A 16,676-nucleotide genomic window follows, 5' to 3' on the forward strand; every position below is an offset into this window, starting at 1 on the left:
GATGCTGCTGCAGGTGTGGGACCCACCTGGCGATGCAGCTGCAGGCGGGTGACCTACATGGTGATGCTGCTGCAGGTGGGTGACCCACCTGGTGATGGTGCTGCAGGTGGGTGACACACCTGGTGATGCAGCTGCATTTGGGTTGACCCACCTGGTGATGCAGCTGGAGGAGTGGGACCCACCTGGTAATGCAGGCGTGGGACCCACCTGGTGATGTTGCTGCAGGTGTGGGACCCACCTGGTGATGCAGCTGCAGGTGGGTGACCCACCTAGTGATGCAGCTGCAGGAGTGGGACCCATCTGGTTATGAAGCTGTAGGTGTGTGACCCACCTGGTGAAGAAGCTGCAGGTGAGTAACCCACCTGGTGATGCTGCTTCAGGTGTGGGACCCCACCTGGTGATGCTGCTGCAGGTGGGTGACCAACCTGGTGATGCAGCTGCATGTGTGTGACCCACTTAGTGATGCAGCAGCAGGTGTGGGACCTACCTGGTGATGCAGGTGTGGGACCCACCTGGTGAAGTAGCTGCAGGTGGGTGACCCACCTGGTAATGCAGCTGTAGGTGGGTGACCCACCTGCTAATGCAGCTGCAGGGGTGGGATCCACCTGGTGATGGTGCTGCAAGTGGGTGACCCACCTGGTAATGCAGCTGCAGGTGTGGGACCCACCTGGTGATGCTGCTGCAGGTGGGTGACCCACCTGGTGATGCAGCTGCAGGTGGGTGACCCACCTGGTGATGCAGCTGCAGCTGGATGACTCACCTGGTGATGCAGCTGCAGCAGGGTAACCCACCTGGTGATGCTGCGGCCGGTGGGTGACCCACCTGGTGATGCAGCTGCAGGTGGCTGACCCACCTGGTGACGCTGCTGCAGGTGGATGACCCACCTGGTGATGCAGCTGCAGGTGGCTGACCCACCTGGTGATGCTGCTGGAGCTGGGTGACCCACCTGGTGATGCAGCTACAGGTGGGTGATCCACCTGGTGATGCAGCTGCAGGTGGGTGACCCACCTGGTGATGCTGCGACAGGTGGGTGACCCACCTGGTGATGCAGCTGCAGGTATGTGACCCACCTGGTGTTGCTGCTGTTGGTGGGTGACCCACCTGGTGATGCTGCTGCATCTGGGTGACCCAGCTGGTGTTGCAGCTGTAGGTGAGTGACCCACTTGGTGATGCAGCTGCAGGTGGGTGACCCACCTGGTGATGCAGGTGAAGGTGGGTGACCCACATAGTGATGCAGCTGCAGGTGAAGGTGGGTGACCCACATAGTGATGCAGCTGCAGGTGTGTGACCCACCTGGTAATGCAGCTGAAGGTTTGGGACCCACCTGGTGATGCAGCGGTAGGTGTGGGACAAACCTGGTGATGCAGCTGCAGGTGGGTGACCCACCTGGTGATGCTGCTGCAGGTGTGGGACCCACCTGGTGATGCAGCTGCAGGCGGGTGACCTACATGGTGATGCTGCTGCAGGTGGGTGACCCACCTGGTGATGCTGCTGCAGGAGTGAGACCCACCTGGTAAAGCAGGCGTGGGACCCACCTGGTGATGTTGCTGCAGGTGTGGGACCCACCTGGTGATGCAGCTGCAGGTGGGTGACCCACCTAGTGATGCAGCTGCAGGAGTGGGACCCATCTGGTTATGAAGCTGTAGGTGGGTGACCCACCTGGTGAAGAAGCTGCAGGTGAGTATCCCACTTGGTGATGCAGCTGCAGCAGGGTGACCCACCTGGTGATGCTGCGGCCGGTGGGTGACCCATCTGGTGATGCAGCTGCAGGTGGCTGACCCACCTGGTGACGCTGCTGCATTTGGATGACCCACCTGGTGATGCAGCTGCAGGTGGCTGACCCACCTGGTGACGCTGCTGCAGGTGGATGACCCACCTGGTGATGCAGCTGCAGGTGGCTGACCCACCTGGTGACGCTGCTGCAGGTGGATGACCCACCTGGTGATGCAGCTGCAAGTGGCTAACCCACCTGGTGATGCTGCTGGAGCTGGGTGACCCACATGGTGATGCTGTTGCAGGTGGGTGACCCACCTGGTGATGCAGCTGAAGGTGGGTGACCCACTTAGTGATGCAGCTGCAGGTGTGTGACACACCTGGTAATGCAGCTGAAGGTTTGGGACCAGCCTTGTGATGTAGCTGCAGGTGTGGGGTCACCTGGTGATGCAGCTGCAGGTGGGTGACCCACTTAGTGATGCGGCTGCACGTGTGGGACCCACCTTGTGATGCAGCTGCTGGAGGATGACCCACCTGGTGATGCTGCTGCAGGTGGGGTGACCTACCTAGTGAGGCTGCTGCAGGTGGGGTGACCTACCTGGTGAGGCTGCTGCAGGTGGGTGACCCACATGGTGATGCAGCTGCATTTGGGTGACCCACATGGTGATGCTGATGCAGGTGTGGGACCCACCTGGTAATGCAGCTGAAGGTGTGGGACCCACCTAGTGATGTAGCTACAGGTGTTGGACCAACCTGGTGATGCAGCTGCAGGCGGGTGACCCACTTAGTGATGCAGCTGCAGGTGTGGGATCCACCTGGTGATGCAGCTGTAGGTGGGTGACCCACGTGTTGATGCAGCTGCATAACCAGGTGGGTCATCTACCTAGTGCTGCTGCAGCAGGTGGGTGACCCACCTGGTGATGCAGCTGCAGTTGTGGGACCCACTTGGTGATGCTGCTGCGGTGTGGGACCCACCTGGTAATGCAGGTGGGTGACCGACCTGTTGATGCTGCTGCGGTGTGGGACCCACCTGGTGATGCAGGTGGGTGACCGACCTGGTGATGCTGTTGCAGCTGAGTGACCCACCTGGTGATGCAGCTGCAGGTGGGTCACCCACCTGGTGATGCAGCTGTAGCTGGGTGACCCACCTGGTGATGCAGCTGCAGGTGGGTGACCCTCCTGGTGAAGCTGCTGCAGGTGCTGAACCAACCTGGTGATGCTGCTGCAGCTGTGTGACCCACCTGGTGATGCATCTGCAGGTGGGTGACCCCCCTGGTGACGCTGCTGCAGGTGGGTGACCCACCTAGTGATGCAGCTGCAGGTGGGTGACTCAACTGGTGATGATGCTGCAGGTGGGTGACCCACCTGGTGACGCTGCTGCAGCTGTGTGACCCACCTGGTGATGCATCTGCAGTTGGGTGACCCAACTGGTGATGCTGCTGCAGGTGAGTGACTCACCTGGTGATGCTGCTGCAGCTGGGTGACCCACCTGGTGATGCTGCTGCATGTGTGGGACCCACCTGGTGGTCAAGCTGCAGGTGTGGGACGCACCTCGTGATGCAGCTACAGGTGTGGGACCTACCTGGTGATGCAGTTGCAGGTGGGTGACTCACCTAGCGAGGCAGCTGTAGCTGGGTGACACACCTGGTGATGCAGCAGCAGGTGTGGTACCCACCCGGTGATGCTGCTACAGGTGGGGTGAACCACCTTGTGATGCAGCTGCAGGTGGGTGACCCACCTGGCGAGGCAGCTGTAGCTGGGTGACACACCTGGTGATGCAGCTGCAGGTGGGTGACCCTCCTGGTGATGCTGCTGCAGCTGGGTGATCCACCAGGTGATGCAGCTGCAGGTGGGTGACCCACCTGGTGATACAGCTGCAGGTCGGTAACCCGCCTGGTGTTGCAGCTGCAGGTGGGTGACCAACCTGGTGATGCTGCTGAAGCTGGGTGATTCACCTGGTGATGCAGCTGCAAGTGGGTGACCCACCTGATGATGCAGCTGCAGGTAGGTGACCCACCTGGTAATGTTGCTGCAAGCGGGTGACCCACCTGGTGATGCTGTTGCAGGTGGGTGACCCACCTGGTGATGCAGCTGAAGGTGGGTGACCCACTTAGTGATGCAGCTGTAGGTGTGTGACCCACCTGGTGATGCAGCTGAAGGTTTGGGACCCACCTGGTGATGCAGCGGCAGGTGTGAGACCCACCTCGTTATGCAGCTGCAGGTGGGTGACCCACTTAGTGGTGCAGCTGCAGGTGTGGGACCACCTGGTGATGCAGCTGAAGGTTTGGGACCCACCTGGTGATGCAGCGGTAGGTGTGGGACAAACCTGGTGATGCAGCTGCAGGTGGGTGACCCACCTGGTGATGCTGCTGCAGGTGTGGGACCCACCTGGTGATGCAGCTGCAGGCGGGTGACCTACATGGTGATGCTGCTGCAGGTGGGTGACCCACCTGGTGATGCTGCTGCAGGAGTGAGACCCACCTGGTAATGCAGGCATTGGACCCACCTGGTGATGTTGCTGCAGGTGTGGGACCCACCTGGTGATGCAGCTGCAGATGGGTGACCCACCTAGTGATGCAGCTGCAGGAGTGGGACCCATCTGGTTATGAAGCTGTAGGTGGGTGACCCACCTGGTGAAGAAGCTGCAGGTGAGTATCCCACCTGGTGATGCAGCTGCAGCAGGGTGACCCACCTGGTGATGCTGCGGCCGGTGGGTGACCCACCTGGTGATGCAGCTGCAGGTGGCTGACCCACCTGGTGACGCTGCTGCAGGTGGATGACCCACCTGGTGATGCAGCAGCAGGTGGCTGACCCACCTGGTGACGCTGCTGCAGGTGGATGACCCACCTGGTGATGCAGCTGCAGGTGGCTGACCCACCTGGTGATGCTGCTGGAGCTGGGTGACCCACCTGGTGATGCAGCTACAGGTGGGTGATCCACCTGGTGATGCAGCTGCAGGTGGGTGACCCACCTGGTGATGCTGCTGTAGGTGGGTGACCTACCTGGTGATGCTATTGCAGGTGGGTGACCCACCTGGTGATGCAGCTGAAGGTGGGTGACCAACTTAGTGATGCAGCTGCAGGTGTGTGACACACCTTGTAATGCAGCTGAAGGTTTGGGACCCACCTAGTGATGTAGCTGCAGGTGTGGGGTCACCTGGTGATGCAGTTGCAGGTGGGCGACCCACTTAGTGATGCGGCTGCACGTGTGGGACCCACCTTGTGATGCAGCTGCTGGAGGATGACCCACCTGGTGATGCTGCTGCAGGTGGGGTGACCTACCTGGTGAGGCTGCTGCAGGTGGGTGACCCACATGGTGATGCAGCTGCATTTGGGGGACCCACATGGTGATGCTGATGCAGGTGTGGGACCCACCTGGTAATGCAGCTGAAGGTGTGGGACCCACCTAGTGATGTAGCTACAGGTGTTGGACCAACCTGGTGATGCAGCTGCAGGCGGGTGACCCACTTAGTGATGCAGCTGCAGGTGTGGGATCCACCTGGTGATGCAGCTGTAGGTGGGTGACCCACGTGTTGATGCAGCTGCATAACCAGGTGGGTCATCTACCTAGTGCTGCTGCAGCAGGTGGGTGACCCACCTGGTGATGCAGCTGCAGTTGTGGGACCCACCTGGTGATGCTGCTACAGGTGGGTGACCCACCTGGTGATGCAGCTGCACGTGCGTGACCGACCTATTGATGCTGCTGCGGTGTGGGACCCACCTGGTGATGCAGGTGGGTGACCGACCTGGTGATGCTGCTGCAGCTGAGTGACCCACCTGGTGATGCAGCTGCAGGTGGGTCACCCACCTGGTGATGCAGCTGTAGCTGGGTGACCCACTTGGTGATGCAGCTGCAGGTGGGTGACCCTCCTGGTGAAGCTGCTGCAGGTGCTGAACCAACCTGGTGATGCTGCTGCAGCTGTGTGACCCACCTGGTGATGCATCTGCAGGTGGGTGACCCCCCTGGTGATGCTGCTGCAGGTGGGTGACCCACCTGGTGACGCTGCTGCAGGTGGGTGACCCACCTAGTGATGCAGCTGCAGGTGGGTGACTCAACTGGTGATGATGCTGCAGGTGGGTGACCCACCTGGTGACGCTGCTGCAGCTGTGTGACCCACCTGGTGATGCATCTGCAGTTGGGTGACCCAACTGGTGATGCTGCTGCAGGTGAGTGACTCACCTGGTGATGCTGCTGCAGCTGGGTGACCCACCTGGTGATGCTGCTGCATGTGTGGGACCCACCTGGTGGTCAAGCTGCAGGTGTGGGACGCACCTCGTGATGCAGCTACAGGTGTGGGACCTACCTGGTGATGCAGTTGCAGGTGGGTGACTCACCTGGCGAGGCAGCTGTAGCTGGGTGACACACCTGGTGATGCAGCAGCAGGTGTGGTACCCACCCGGTGATGCTGCTACAGGTGGGGTGAACCACCTTGTGATGCAGCTGCAGGTGGGTGACCCACCTGGCGAGGCAGCTGTAGCTGGGTGACACACCTGGTGATGCAGCTGCAGGTGGGTGACCCTCCTGGTGATGCTGCTGCTGGTGTGGGTCCTACCTGGTGATGCAGCTGCAGGTGGGTGACCCACTTATTGATGCAGCTGCAAGTGTGGGACCCACCTAGTGATGCAGCTGCAGGTGGGTGACCCACCTGGTGATGCAGCTGCAGGTGTGGGACCCACCTGGTGATGCTGCTGCTGCAAGTGTGGGTCCCACCTGGTGATGCAGCTGCAGGTGAGTGACCCACCTGGTGATGCAGCTGCAGGTGTGGAACCCTCCTGGTGGTGCAGTTGCAGGTGGGTGAATCACCTGGTAATGCACCTGCAGGTGTGGGACCCACCTGGTGATGCTGCTGCAGGTGGGTGACCCACCTGGTGATGCAGCTGTAGCTGGATGACAAACCTGATGATGCAGCTGCAGGTGGGTGACCCACCTGGTAATGTTGCTGCAGGTGTGGGACCCACCTGGTGAAGCTGCTGCAGGTGGGTGACCCACTTGGTGATGCTGCTGCAGGTGGGTGACCTACCTTGTAATGCAGCTGCATATGAGGGACCCACCTGGTGATGCAGCTGCAGGTGTGGGACCCACCTGGTGATGCAGCTGCAGGTGGTTGACCCACCTGGTGATGCAGCTGCAGGTGGATGACCCACATAGTGATGCTGCTGAAGGTGTGGGAACCACCTGGTGATGCTGCTGCAGGTGTGGGACCCACCTGGTGATGATGCTGCAGGTGTGGGACCCACCTGGTGATGCTGCTGCAGGTGTGGGACCCACCTGGTGATGCAGCTGCAGGTTAGTGACCCACCTGGTGATGCTGCTACAGGTGGGGTGACCCACCTGGTGATGCATCTGCAGGTGGGTGACCCACCTGGCGATGCTGCTGCAGGTGTGTGACCCACCTCGTGCTGCTGCTGTAGTTGGGTGAACCACCTTGTGATGCAGCTGCATGTGTGTGACCCACCTGGTGATGATGCTGCAGGTGTGGGACCCACCTGGTGATGCAGCTGCAGGTGGGTAACCCACTTGGTGATGCTGCCGCAGGTGGGTGACCCACCTGGTGATGCAGCTGCAGGTGTGGGACCCACCTGATAATGAAGCTGCAGGTGTGCGATCCACCTGGTGATGCAGCTGTAACTGGGTGACCTACCTGGTGATGCTGCTGCAGGTGGGTGATTCACCTGGTGATGCAGCTGCAGTTAGGTGACCCACCTGGTGATGCTGCTGCAGGTGTGGGACCCACCTGGTGATGCTGCTGCAGCTGGGTGACCCACCTGGTGATGCAGCTACTGGTGGGTAACCCACCTGGTGATGCTGCTGCAGGTGGGTGAGTCACCTGGTGATGCAGCTGCAGGTGGTTGACCTACCTGGTGGTGCTGCTGCAGGTGTGGGACCCACCTGGTGATGCTGTTCCAGGTGGGTGACCCACCTGGTGACGCTGCTGCAGGTGGGTGACCCAACTGGTGATGCAGCTGCAGGTGAGTGACCCACCTGGTGATGCAGCTGCAGGTGTGAAACCCTCCTGGTGATGCAGTTGCAGGTGGGTAACCCACCTGGTGATGCAGATGCAGGTAGGTGACCCAACTGGTGATGCTGCTGCAGGTGGGTGACCCACCTGGTGGTGCAGCTGCAGATAGGTGACCCAACTGGTGTTGCTGCTGCAGGTGGATGACCCAACTGGTGATGCAGCTGCAGATAGGTGACCCACCAGGTGATGCAGCTGCAGATAGGTGACCCACCTGCTGATGAAGCTGCAGGTGGGTGACCCACTTGGGTGATGCAGCTGAAGGTTTGGGACCCACCTGGTGATGCAACTGCACGTGTGAGACCCACCTGGTGATGCAGCTACGGGTGGGTGACCCACTTAGTGATGCAGCTGCAGGTGTGGGACCACCTGGTGATGCAGCTGCAGGCGGGTGACCCACCTGATGATGCTGCTGCAGGTGTGGACCAACCTGGTGATGCTGCAGCAGGTGTGTGATCCTCCTGGTGATGCTGCTGCAGGTGGGTTACCTATATGATGATGCTACTGCCGTGGGTGACCCACTTGGTGATGCTGCTGCAGGTGGGTGACCCACCTGGTGATGCTGCTGCACGTGGTTGATCCACCTGGTAATTCAACTGCAGGTGTGCGACCCACCTGGTGAGGTAGCTGCATGTGTGGGACCCACTTGGTGATGTAGTTGCAGGTAGGTGACCCACTTATTGATGCAGCTGCAGGTGTGGGACCCACCTAGTGATGCAGCTATAGGAGGGTGACCCACCTGGTGATGCAGCTGCAGGTGGGACCAACCTGGTGATGCATCTGCAGGTGTGGGACCCACCTGGTGGTGCAGTTGCAGGTGGGTGACCCACCTGGTAATGCAGCTGCAGGTGTGGGAACCACCTGGTGATGGCGCTGCAGGTGGGTGACCCACCTGATGATGCCGCTCTAGCTGAGTCACCCAACTGGTGATGCAGCTGCAGGTGGGTGACTCACCTGGCGAGGCAGCTGTAGCTGGGTGACACACCTGGTGATGCTGCTGCATGTGTGGGACCCACCTGGTGGTCAAGCTGCAGGTGTGGGACGCACCTCGTGATGCAGCTACAGGTGTGGGACCTACCTGGTGATGCAGTTGCAGGTGGGTGACTCACCTGGCGAGGCAGCTGTAGCTGGGTGACACACCTGGTGATGCAGCAGCAGGTGTGGTACCCACCCGGTGATGCTGCTACAGGTGGGGTGAACCACCTTGTGATGCAGCTGCAGGTGGGTGACCCACCTGGCGAGGCAGCTGTAGCTGGGTGACACACCTGGTGATGCAGCTGCAGGTGGGTGACCCTCCTGGTGATGCTGCTGCTGGTGTGGGTCCTACCTGGTGATGCAGCTGCAGGTGGGTGACCCTCTTATTGATGCAGCTGCAAGTGTGGGACCCACCTAGTGATGCAGCTGCAGGTGGGTGACCCACCTGGTGATGCAGCTGCAGGTGTGGGACCCACCTGGTGATGCTGCTGCTGCAAGTGTGGGTCCCACCTGGTGATGCAGCTGCAGGTGAGTGACCCACCTGGTGATGCAGCTGCAGGTGTGGAACCCTCCTGGTGGTGCAGTTGCAGGTGGGTGAATCACCTGGTAATGCACCTGCAGGTGTGGGACCCACCTGGTGATGCTGCTGCAGGTGGGTGACCCACCTGGTGATGCAGCTGTAGCTGGGTGACAAACCTGATGATGCAGCTGCAGGTGGGTGACCCACCTGGTGATGTTGCTGCAGGTGTGGGACCCACCTGGTGAAGCTGCTGCAGGTGGGTGACCCACTTGGTGATGCTGCTGCAGGTGGGTGACCCACCTTGTAATGCAGCTGTATATGAGGGACCCACCTGGTGATGCAGCTGCAGGTGTGGGACCCACCTGGTGATGCAGCTGCAGGTGGTTGACCCACCTGGTGATGCAGCTGCAGGTGGGTGACCCACATAGTGATGCTGCTGAAGGTGTGGGAACCACCTGGTGATGCTGCTGCAGGTGTGGGACCCACCTGGTGATGATGCTGCAGGTGTGGGACCCACCTGGTGATGCTGCTGCAGGTGTGGGACCCACCTGGTGATGCAGCTGCAGGTTAGTGACCCACCTGGTGATGCTGCTACAGGTGGGGTGACCCACCTGGTGATGCATCTGCAGGTGGGTGACCCACCTGGCGATGCTGCTGCAGGTGTGTGACCAACCTCGTGCTGCTGCTGTAGGTGGGTGAACCACCTTGTGATGCAGCTGCATGTGTGTGACCCACCTGGTGATGATGCTGCAGGTGTGGGACCCACCTGGTGATGCTGCTGCAGGTGTGGGACCCACCTGGTGATGCAGCTGCAGGTGGGTAACCCACTTGGTGATGCAGCTGCAGGTGTGGGACCCACCTGATAATGAAGCTGCAGGTGTGCGATCCACCTGGTGATGCAGCTGTAACTGGGTGACCTACCTGGTGATGCAGCTGCAGATGCGTGACCCAGCTGGTGATGCTGCTACAGGTGGGTGACCCAGCTGTTGATGCTGCTGCAGGTGGGTGATTCACCTGGTGATGCAGCTGCAGTTAGGTGACCCACCTGGTGATGCTGCTGCAGGTGTGGGACCCACCTGGTGATGCTGCTGCAGCTGGGTGACCCACCTGGTGATGCAGCTACTGGTGGGTAACCCACCTGGTGATGCTGCTGCAGGTGGGTGAGTCACCTGGTGATGCAGCTGCAGGTGGTTGACCTACCTGGTGGTGCTGCTGCAGGTGTGGGACCCACCTGGTGATGCTGTTCCAGGTGGGTGACCCACCTGGTGACGCTGCTGCAGGTGGGTGACCCAACTGGTGATGCAGCTGCAGGTGAGTGACCCACCTGGTGATGCAGCTGCAGGTGTGAAACCCTCCTGGTGATGCAGTTGCAGGTGGGTAACCCACCTGGTGATGCAGATGCAGGTAGGTGACCCAACTGGTGATGCTGCTGCAGGTGGGTGACCCACCTGGTGGTGCAGCTGCAGATAGGTGACCCAACTGGTGTTGCTGCTGCAGGTGGATGACCCAACTGGTGATGCAGCTGCAGATAGGTGACCCACCAGGTGATGCAGCTGCAGATAGGTGACCCACCTGCTGATGAAGCTGCAGGTGGCTGACCCACCTGGTGATGCTGCTGCAGGTGTGGGATCCACCTGTTGATGCTGCTGCAGCTGTGTTACCCACCTGGTGATTCAGCTGCTGGTGGTTGACTCAACTGGTGATGCTGCTGCAGGTTGGTGACCCATCTAGTGCTGCTGCTGCAGGTGCGTGACCCACCTTGTGATGCAGCTGCAGGTGGGTGACCCACATGGTGATGCAGCTGCAGGTGTGGGACCCACCTGGTGAGGCAGCCGCAGGTGGGTGACCCACATGGTGATGCTGCTGCAGGTGTGGGACCCACCTGGTGATGCTGCTTCGGGTGTGGGACCCACCTGGTGAGGCAGCTGCAGGTGGTTGGCCCACCTGGTGATGCAGCTGCAGGTGGGTGACCCACCTGGTGATGCAGCTGTAGCTGGGTGACCCACCTTGGACTGTTGCTGCAGGTCGGTGACCCAGCATGTGATGCTGCTACAGGTGGGTGACCCACATGGTGATGCAGCTGCAGGTGGGTGACCCACATGGTGATGCTGCTGCAGGTGTGGGACCCACCTGGTGATGCTGATGCAGGTGTGGGCCCCTCTTGGTGAGGCAGCTACAGGCGGGTGACCCACCTGGTGATGCTTCTGCAGGTGTGGGATCCACCTGGTGATACTGCTGCAGGTGGGTGACCTACCTGGTGATCCTGCCGCAGGTGGGTGACCCACCTGGTGATGCAGCTGCATTTGGGTGACCCACCTGGTGATGTAGCTGCATGTGGGTGACCCACCTGGTGATGCAGCTGTAGCTGGGAGACCCACCTGGTGATGCAACTGCAGGTGCGTAACCCAGCTGGTGATGCTGCTGCAGGTGTGGACCCACCTGGTGATGCTGCTGCAGGTGGGTGAACCACTTGGTGATGCAGCTGCAGGTGGGTGACCCACCTGGTGACGCTGCTGCATGTGGGTGACCCACTTGGTGATGCTGCTGCAGTTGGGTGACCCACATGGTGATGCAGCTGCAGGTGGGTGACCCACCTGGTGATGCTGCTGCGGCTGGGTGACCCACCTGGTGATGCAGCTGCAGGTGGGTGACCCACCTGGTGATGCTGCTGCAGGTGTGGGATCCACCTGGTGATGCTGCTGCATGTGAGGGCCCTACCTGGTGATGCTGTTGCAGGTGGGTGACCCACCTGGTGTTGCTGATGCAGGTGGGTGACCCACCTGGTGATGCAGATGCATGTAGTTGACCCAACTGGTGATGCTGCTGCAGTTGGGTGACCCACCTGGTGATGCTGATTCAGGTGAGTGACACACATGGTGAAGCTAATGCAGCTGGGTGACCCACTTGGTGATGTTTCTGCAGGTGTGGGATCCACCTGTTGATGCTGCTGTAGCTGGGGTACCCACCTGGTGATGCAGCTGCAGGTTGGTGACCCATCTGGTGATGCTGCTGCAGGTGGGTGACCCACCTGTTGATGCAGCTGCAGGTGGTTGACCCACCTGGTGATGCAGCTGCAGGTGGGTGACCCATCTGGTGATGCTGCTGCAGGTGGGTGACCCACCTGTTGATGCAGCTGCAGGTGGTTGACCCACCTGGTGATGCAGCTGCAGGTGGGTGACCCACATGGTGATGCAGCTGCAGGTGGGTGACCCACATGGTGATGCTGCTGCAGGTGTGGGACCCACCTGGTGAGGCAACTGCAGGTGGTTGACCCACCTGGTTATGCAGCTGCAGGTGGTTGACCAACCTGGTGATGCAGTTGCAGGTGTGGGACCCACCTGGTAATGCAGCTGCAGGTGTTGGACCCACCTGGTGATGCAGCTGCATGTGTGTGACCCACCTGGTGATGCTGCTGCAGGTGAGGGACCAGCCTGGTGATGCAGCTGCAGGTGGGGTGACCCACCTGGTGATGCTGCTACAGGTGGGGTGACCCACCTGTTGATGCCGTCGCAGGTGGGTGACCCACCTGGTAATGCAGCTGCAGGTGTGGTACCCACCCGGTGATGCTGCTGCAGGTGTGGGACCCACCTGGTGATGCAGCTGCAGTTGGGTGACCCACCTGGTGATGCTGCTGCAGGTGGGTGACCCACCTGGTGAAGCTGCTCAGCCGGGTGACCCACCTGATGATGCAGCTGAAAGTGTGGGACCCACCTGGTGATGCAGCTGCAGGCGAGTGACCCACCTGGTGATGCTGCTGCAGGTGTTAGACCAACCTGGTGATGCTGCTGCAGGTGTGGGACCCACCTGGTGATGCTGCTGCAGGTGGGTGACCCACTTGGTGATTCTGTTGCAGGTGGCTGACCCACCTGGTGATGCAGCTGCAAGTGGGTGACCCACCTGATGATGCAGCTGCAGGTGGGTGACCCACCTGGTAATGTTGCTGCAAGCGGGTGACCCACCTGGTGATGCTGTTGCAGGTGGGTGACCCACCTGGTGATGCTGCTCAGCCGGGTGACCCACCTGATGATGCAGCTGAAAGTGTGGGACCCACCTGGTGATGCAGCTGCAGGCGAGTGACCCACCTGGTGATGCTGCTGCAGGTGTTAGACCAACCTGGTGATGCTGCTGCAGGTGTGGGACCCACCTGGTGATGCTGCTGCAGGTGGGTGACCCACTTGGTGATTCTGTTGCAGGTGGCTGACCCACCTGGTGATGCAGCTGCAAGTGGGTGACCCACCTGATGATGCAGCTGCAGGTGGGTGACCCACCTGGTAATGTTGCTGCAAGCGGGTGACCCACCTGGTGATGCTGTTGCAGGTGGGTGACCCACCTGGTGATGCAGCTGAAGGTGGGTGACCCACTTAGTGATGCAGCTGTAGGTGTGTGACCCCACCTGGTGATGCAGCTGAAGGTTTGGGACCCACCTGGTGATGCAGCGGCAGGTGTGAGACCCACCTCGTGATGCAGCTGCAGGTGGGTGACCCACTTAGTGGTGCAGCTGCAGGTGTGGGACCACCTGGTGATGCTGCTGTAGGTGGGTGACCCACTTGGTGATGCTGTTGCAGGTGGGTGACCCACCTGCTGATGCTGTTGCATGTGCGTGACCCAACTTGTGATGCAGCTGCAGATGTGCGACCCGCCTGGTGATGTAGCTGCAGGTGTCGGACCCACTTAGTGATGCAGCTGCAAGTAGGTGACCCACCTGGTGATGCAGCTGCAGGTGTGGGACCCACCTGGTGATGCTGCTGCTGGTGTGGGTCCTACCTGGTGATGCAGCTGCAGGTGGGTGACCCACTTATTGATGCAGCTGTAAGTGTGGGACCCACCTAGTGATGCAGCTGCAGGTGGGTGACCCACCTGGTGATGCAGCTGCAGGTGTGGGACCCACCTGGTGATGCTGCTGCTGCAAGTGTGGGTCCCACCTGGTGATGCAGCTGCAGGTGAGTGAACCACCTGGTGATGCACCTGCAGGTGTGGAACCCTCCTGGTGGTGCAGTTGCAGGTGGGTGAATCACCTGGTAATGCACCTGCAGGTGTGGGACCCACCTGGTGATGCTGCTGCAGGTGGGTGACCCACCTGGCGATACAGCTGTAGCTGGGTGACAAACCTGATGATGCAGCTGCAGGTGGGTGACCCACCTGGTGATGTTGCTGCAGGTGTGGGACCCACCTGGTGAAGCTGCTGCAGGTGGGTGACCCACTTGGTGATGCTGCTGCAGGTGGGTGACCCACCTTGTAATGCAGCTGCATATGAGGAACCCACCTGGTGATGCAGCTGCAGGTGTGGGACCCACCTGGTGATGCAGCTGCAGGTGGTTGACCCACCTGGTGATGCAGCTGCAGGTGGGTGACCCACATAGTGATGCTGCTGAAGGTGTGGGAACCACCTGGTGATGCTGCTGCAGGTGTGGGACCCACCTGGTGAGGCAGCTGCAGGTGGTTGACCCACCTGGTGATGCAGCTGCAGGTATGGGACCCACCTGGTGATGCAGTTGCAGGTGGGTAACCCACCTGGTAATTCAACTACAGGTGTGCTACCCACCCGGTGATGTTGCTGCATGTGTGTGACCCACCTGGTGATGATGCTGCAGGTGTGGGACCCACCTGGTGATGCTGCTGCAGGTGTGGGACCCACCTGGTGATGCAGCTGCAGGTTAGTGACCCACCTGGTGATGCTGCTACAGGTCGGGTGACCCACCTGGTGATGCAGCTGCAGGTGGGTAACCCACTTGGTGATGCTGCCGCAGGTGGGTGACCCACCTGGTGATGCAGCTGCAGGTGTGGGACCCACCTGATAATGAAGCTGCAGGTGTGCGATCCACCTGGTGATGCAGCTGTAACTGGGTGACCTACCTGGTGATGCAGCTGCAGATGCGTGACCCAGCTGGTGATGCTGCTACAGGTGGGTGACCCAGCTGGTGATGCTGCTGCAGGTGGGTGATTCACCTAGTGATGCAGCTGCAGTTAGGTGACCCACCTGGTGATGCTGCTGCAGGTGTGGGACCCACCTGGTGATGCTGCTGCAGCTGGGTGACCCACCTGGTGATGCAGCTACTGGTGGGTAACCCACCTGGTGATGCTGCTGCAGGTGGGTGAGTCACCTGGTGATGCAGCTGCAGGTGGTTGACCTACCTGGTGGTGCTGCTGCAGGTGTGGGACCCACCTGGTGATGCTGTTGCAGGTGGGTGACCCACCTGGTGACGCTGCTGCAGGTGGGTGACCCAACTGGTGATGCAGCTGCAGGTGAGTGACCCACCTGGTGATGCAGCTGCAGGTGTGAAACCCTCCTGATGATGCAGTTGCAGGTGGGTAACCCACCTGGTGATGCAGATGCAGGTAGGTGACCCAACTGGTGATGCTGCTGCAGGTGGGTGACCCACCTGGTGGTGCAGCTGCAGATAGGTGACCCAACTGGTGTTGCTGCTGCAGGTTGGGTGACCCAACTGGTGATGCAGCTGCAGATAGGTGACCCACCAGGTGATGCAGCTGCAGATAGGTGACCCACCTGCTGATGAAGCTGCAGGTGCCTGACCCACCTGGTGATGCTGCTGCAGGTGTGGGATCCACCTGTTGATGCTGCTGCAGCTGTGTTACCCACCTGGTGATTCAGCTGCTGGTGGTTGACTCAACTGGTGATGCTGCTGCAGGTTGGTGACCCATCTAGTGCTGCTGCTGCAGGTGCGTGACCCACCTTGTGATGCAGCTGCAGGTGGGTGACCCACATAGTGATGCAGCTGCAGGTGTGGGACCCACCTGGTGAGGCAGCCGCAGGTGGGTGACCCACATGGTGATGCTGCTGCAGGTGTGGGACCCACCTGGTGATGCTGCTTCGGGTGTGGGACCCACCTGGTGAGGCAGCCGAAGGTGGTTGGCCCACCTGGTGATGCAGGTGCAGGTGGGTGACCCACCTGGTGATGCAGCTGTAGCTGGGTGACCCACCTTGGACTGTTGCTGCAGGTGGGTGACCCAGCATGTGATGCTGCTACAGGTGGGTGACCCACATGGTGATGCAGCTGCAGGTGGGTGACCCACATGGTGATGCTGCTGCAGGTGTGGGACCCACCTGGTGATGCTGATGTAGGTGTGGGACCCACTTGGTGAGGCAGCTACAGGCGGGTGACCCACCTGGTGATGCTTCTGCAGGTGTGGGATCCACCTGGTGATACTGCTGCAGGTGGGTGACCTACCTGGTGATGCTGCCGCAGGTGGGTGACCCACCTGGTGATGCAGCTGCATTTGGGTGACCCACCTGGTGATGTAGCTGCAGGTGTGGGACCCACCTGGTGATTCAGTGGCAGGTAGGTGACCCACTTATTGATACAGCTGCAGGTGTGGGACCCATCTGGTGATGCTGCTGCAGGTGGGTGACCCACCAGGTGATGCAGCTGTAGCTGGGAGACCCACCTGGTGATGTAACTGCAGGTGCGTAACCCAGCTGGTGATGCAACTGCA

General features: G+C 60.5%; 1 protein-coding gene across 1 annotated transcript; it reads right to left on the reverse strand.

Annotated features, from left to right (window-relative positions):
* Positions 1-12,887: 12,887 nt before the first annotated feature.
* On the reverse strand, positions 12,888-16,258 carry LOC138367595 (putative protein CRIPAK). Its single transcript, XM_069329313.1, has 3 exons — positions 15,823-16,258; positions 14,271-14,468; positions 12,888-13,876 (listed from the first exon to the last, which is right to left on the reverse strand). Exons 1-3 carry the CDS (start codon positions 16,256-16,258, stop codon positions 12,888-12,890), a joined length of 1,623 nt encoding a protein of 540 aa, XP_069185414.1.
* Between the last annotated feature and the right edge of the window lie 418 nt (positions 16,259-16,676).

Source organism: Procambarus clarkii, chromosome 22 (assembly GCF_040958095.1).
Source record: "Procambarus clarkii isolate CNS0578487 chromosome 22, FALCON_Pclarkii_2.0, whole genome shotgun sequence".
Classification (NCBI taxonomy): domain Eukaryota; kingdom Metazoa; phylum Arthropoda; class Malacostraca; order Decapoda; family Cambaridae; genus Procambarus; species Procambarus clarkii.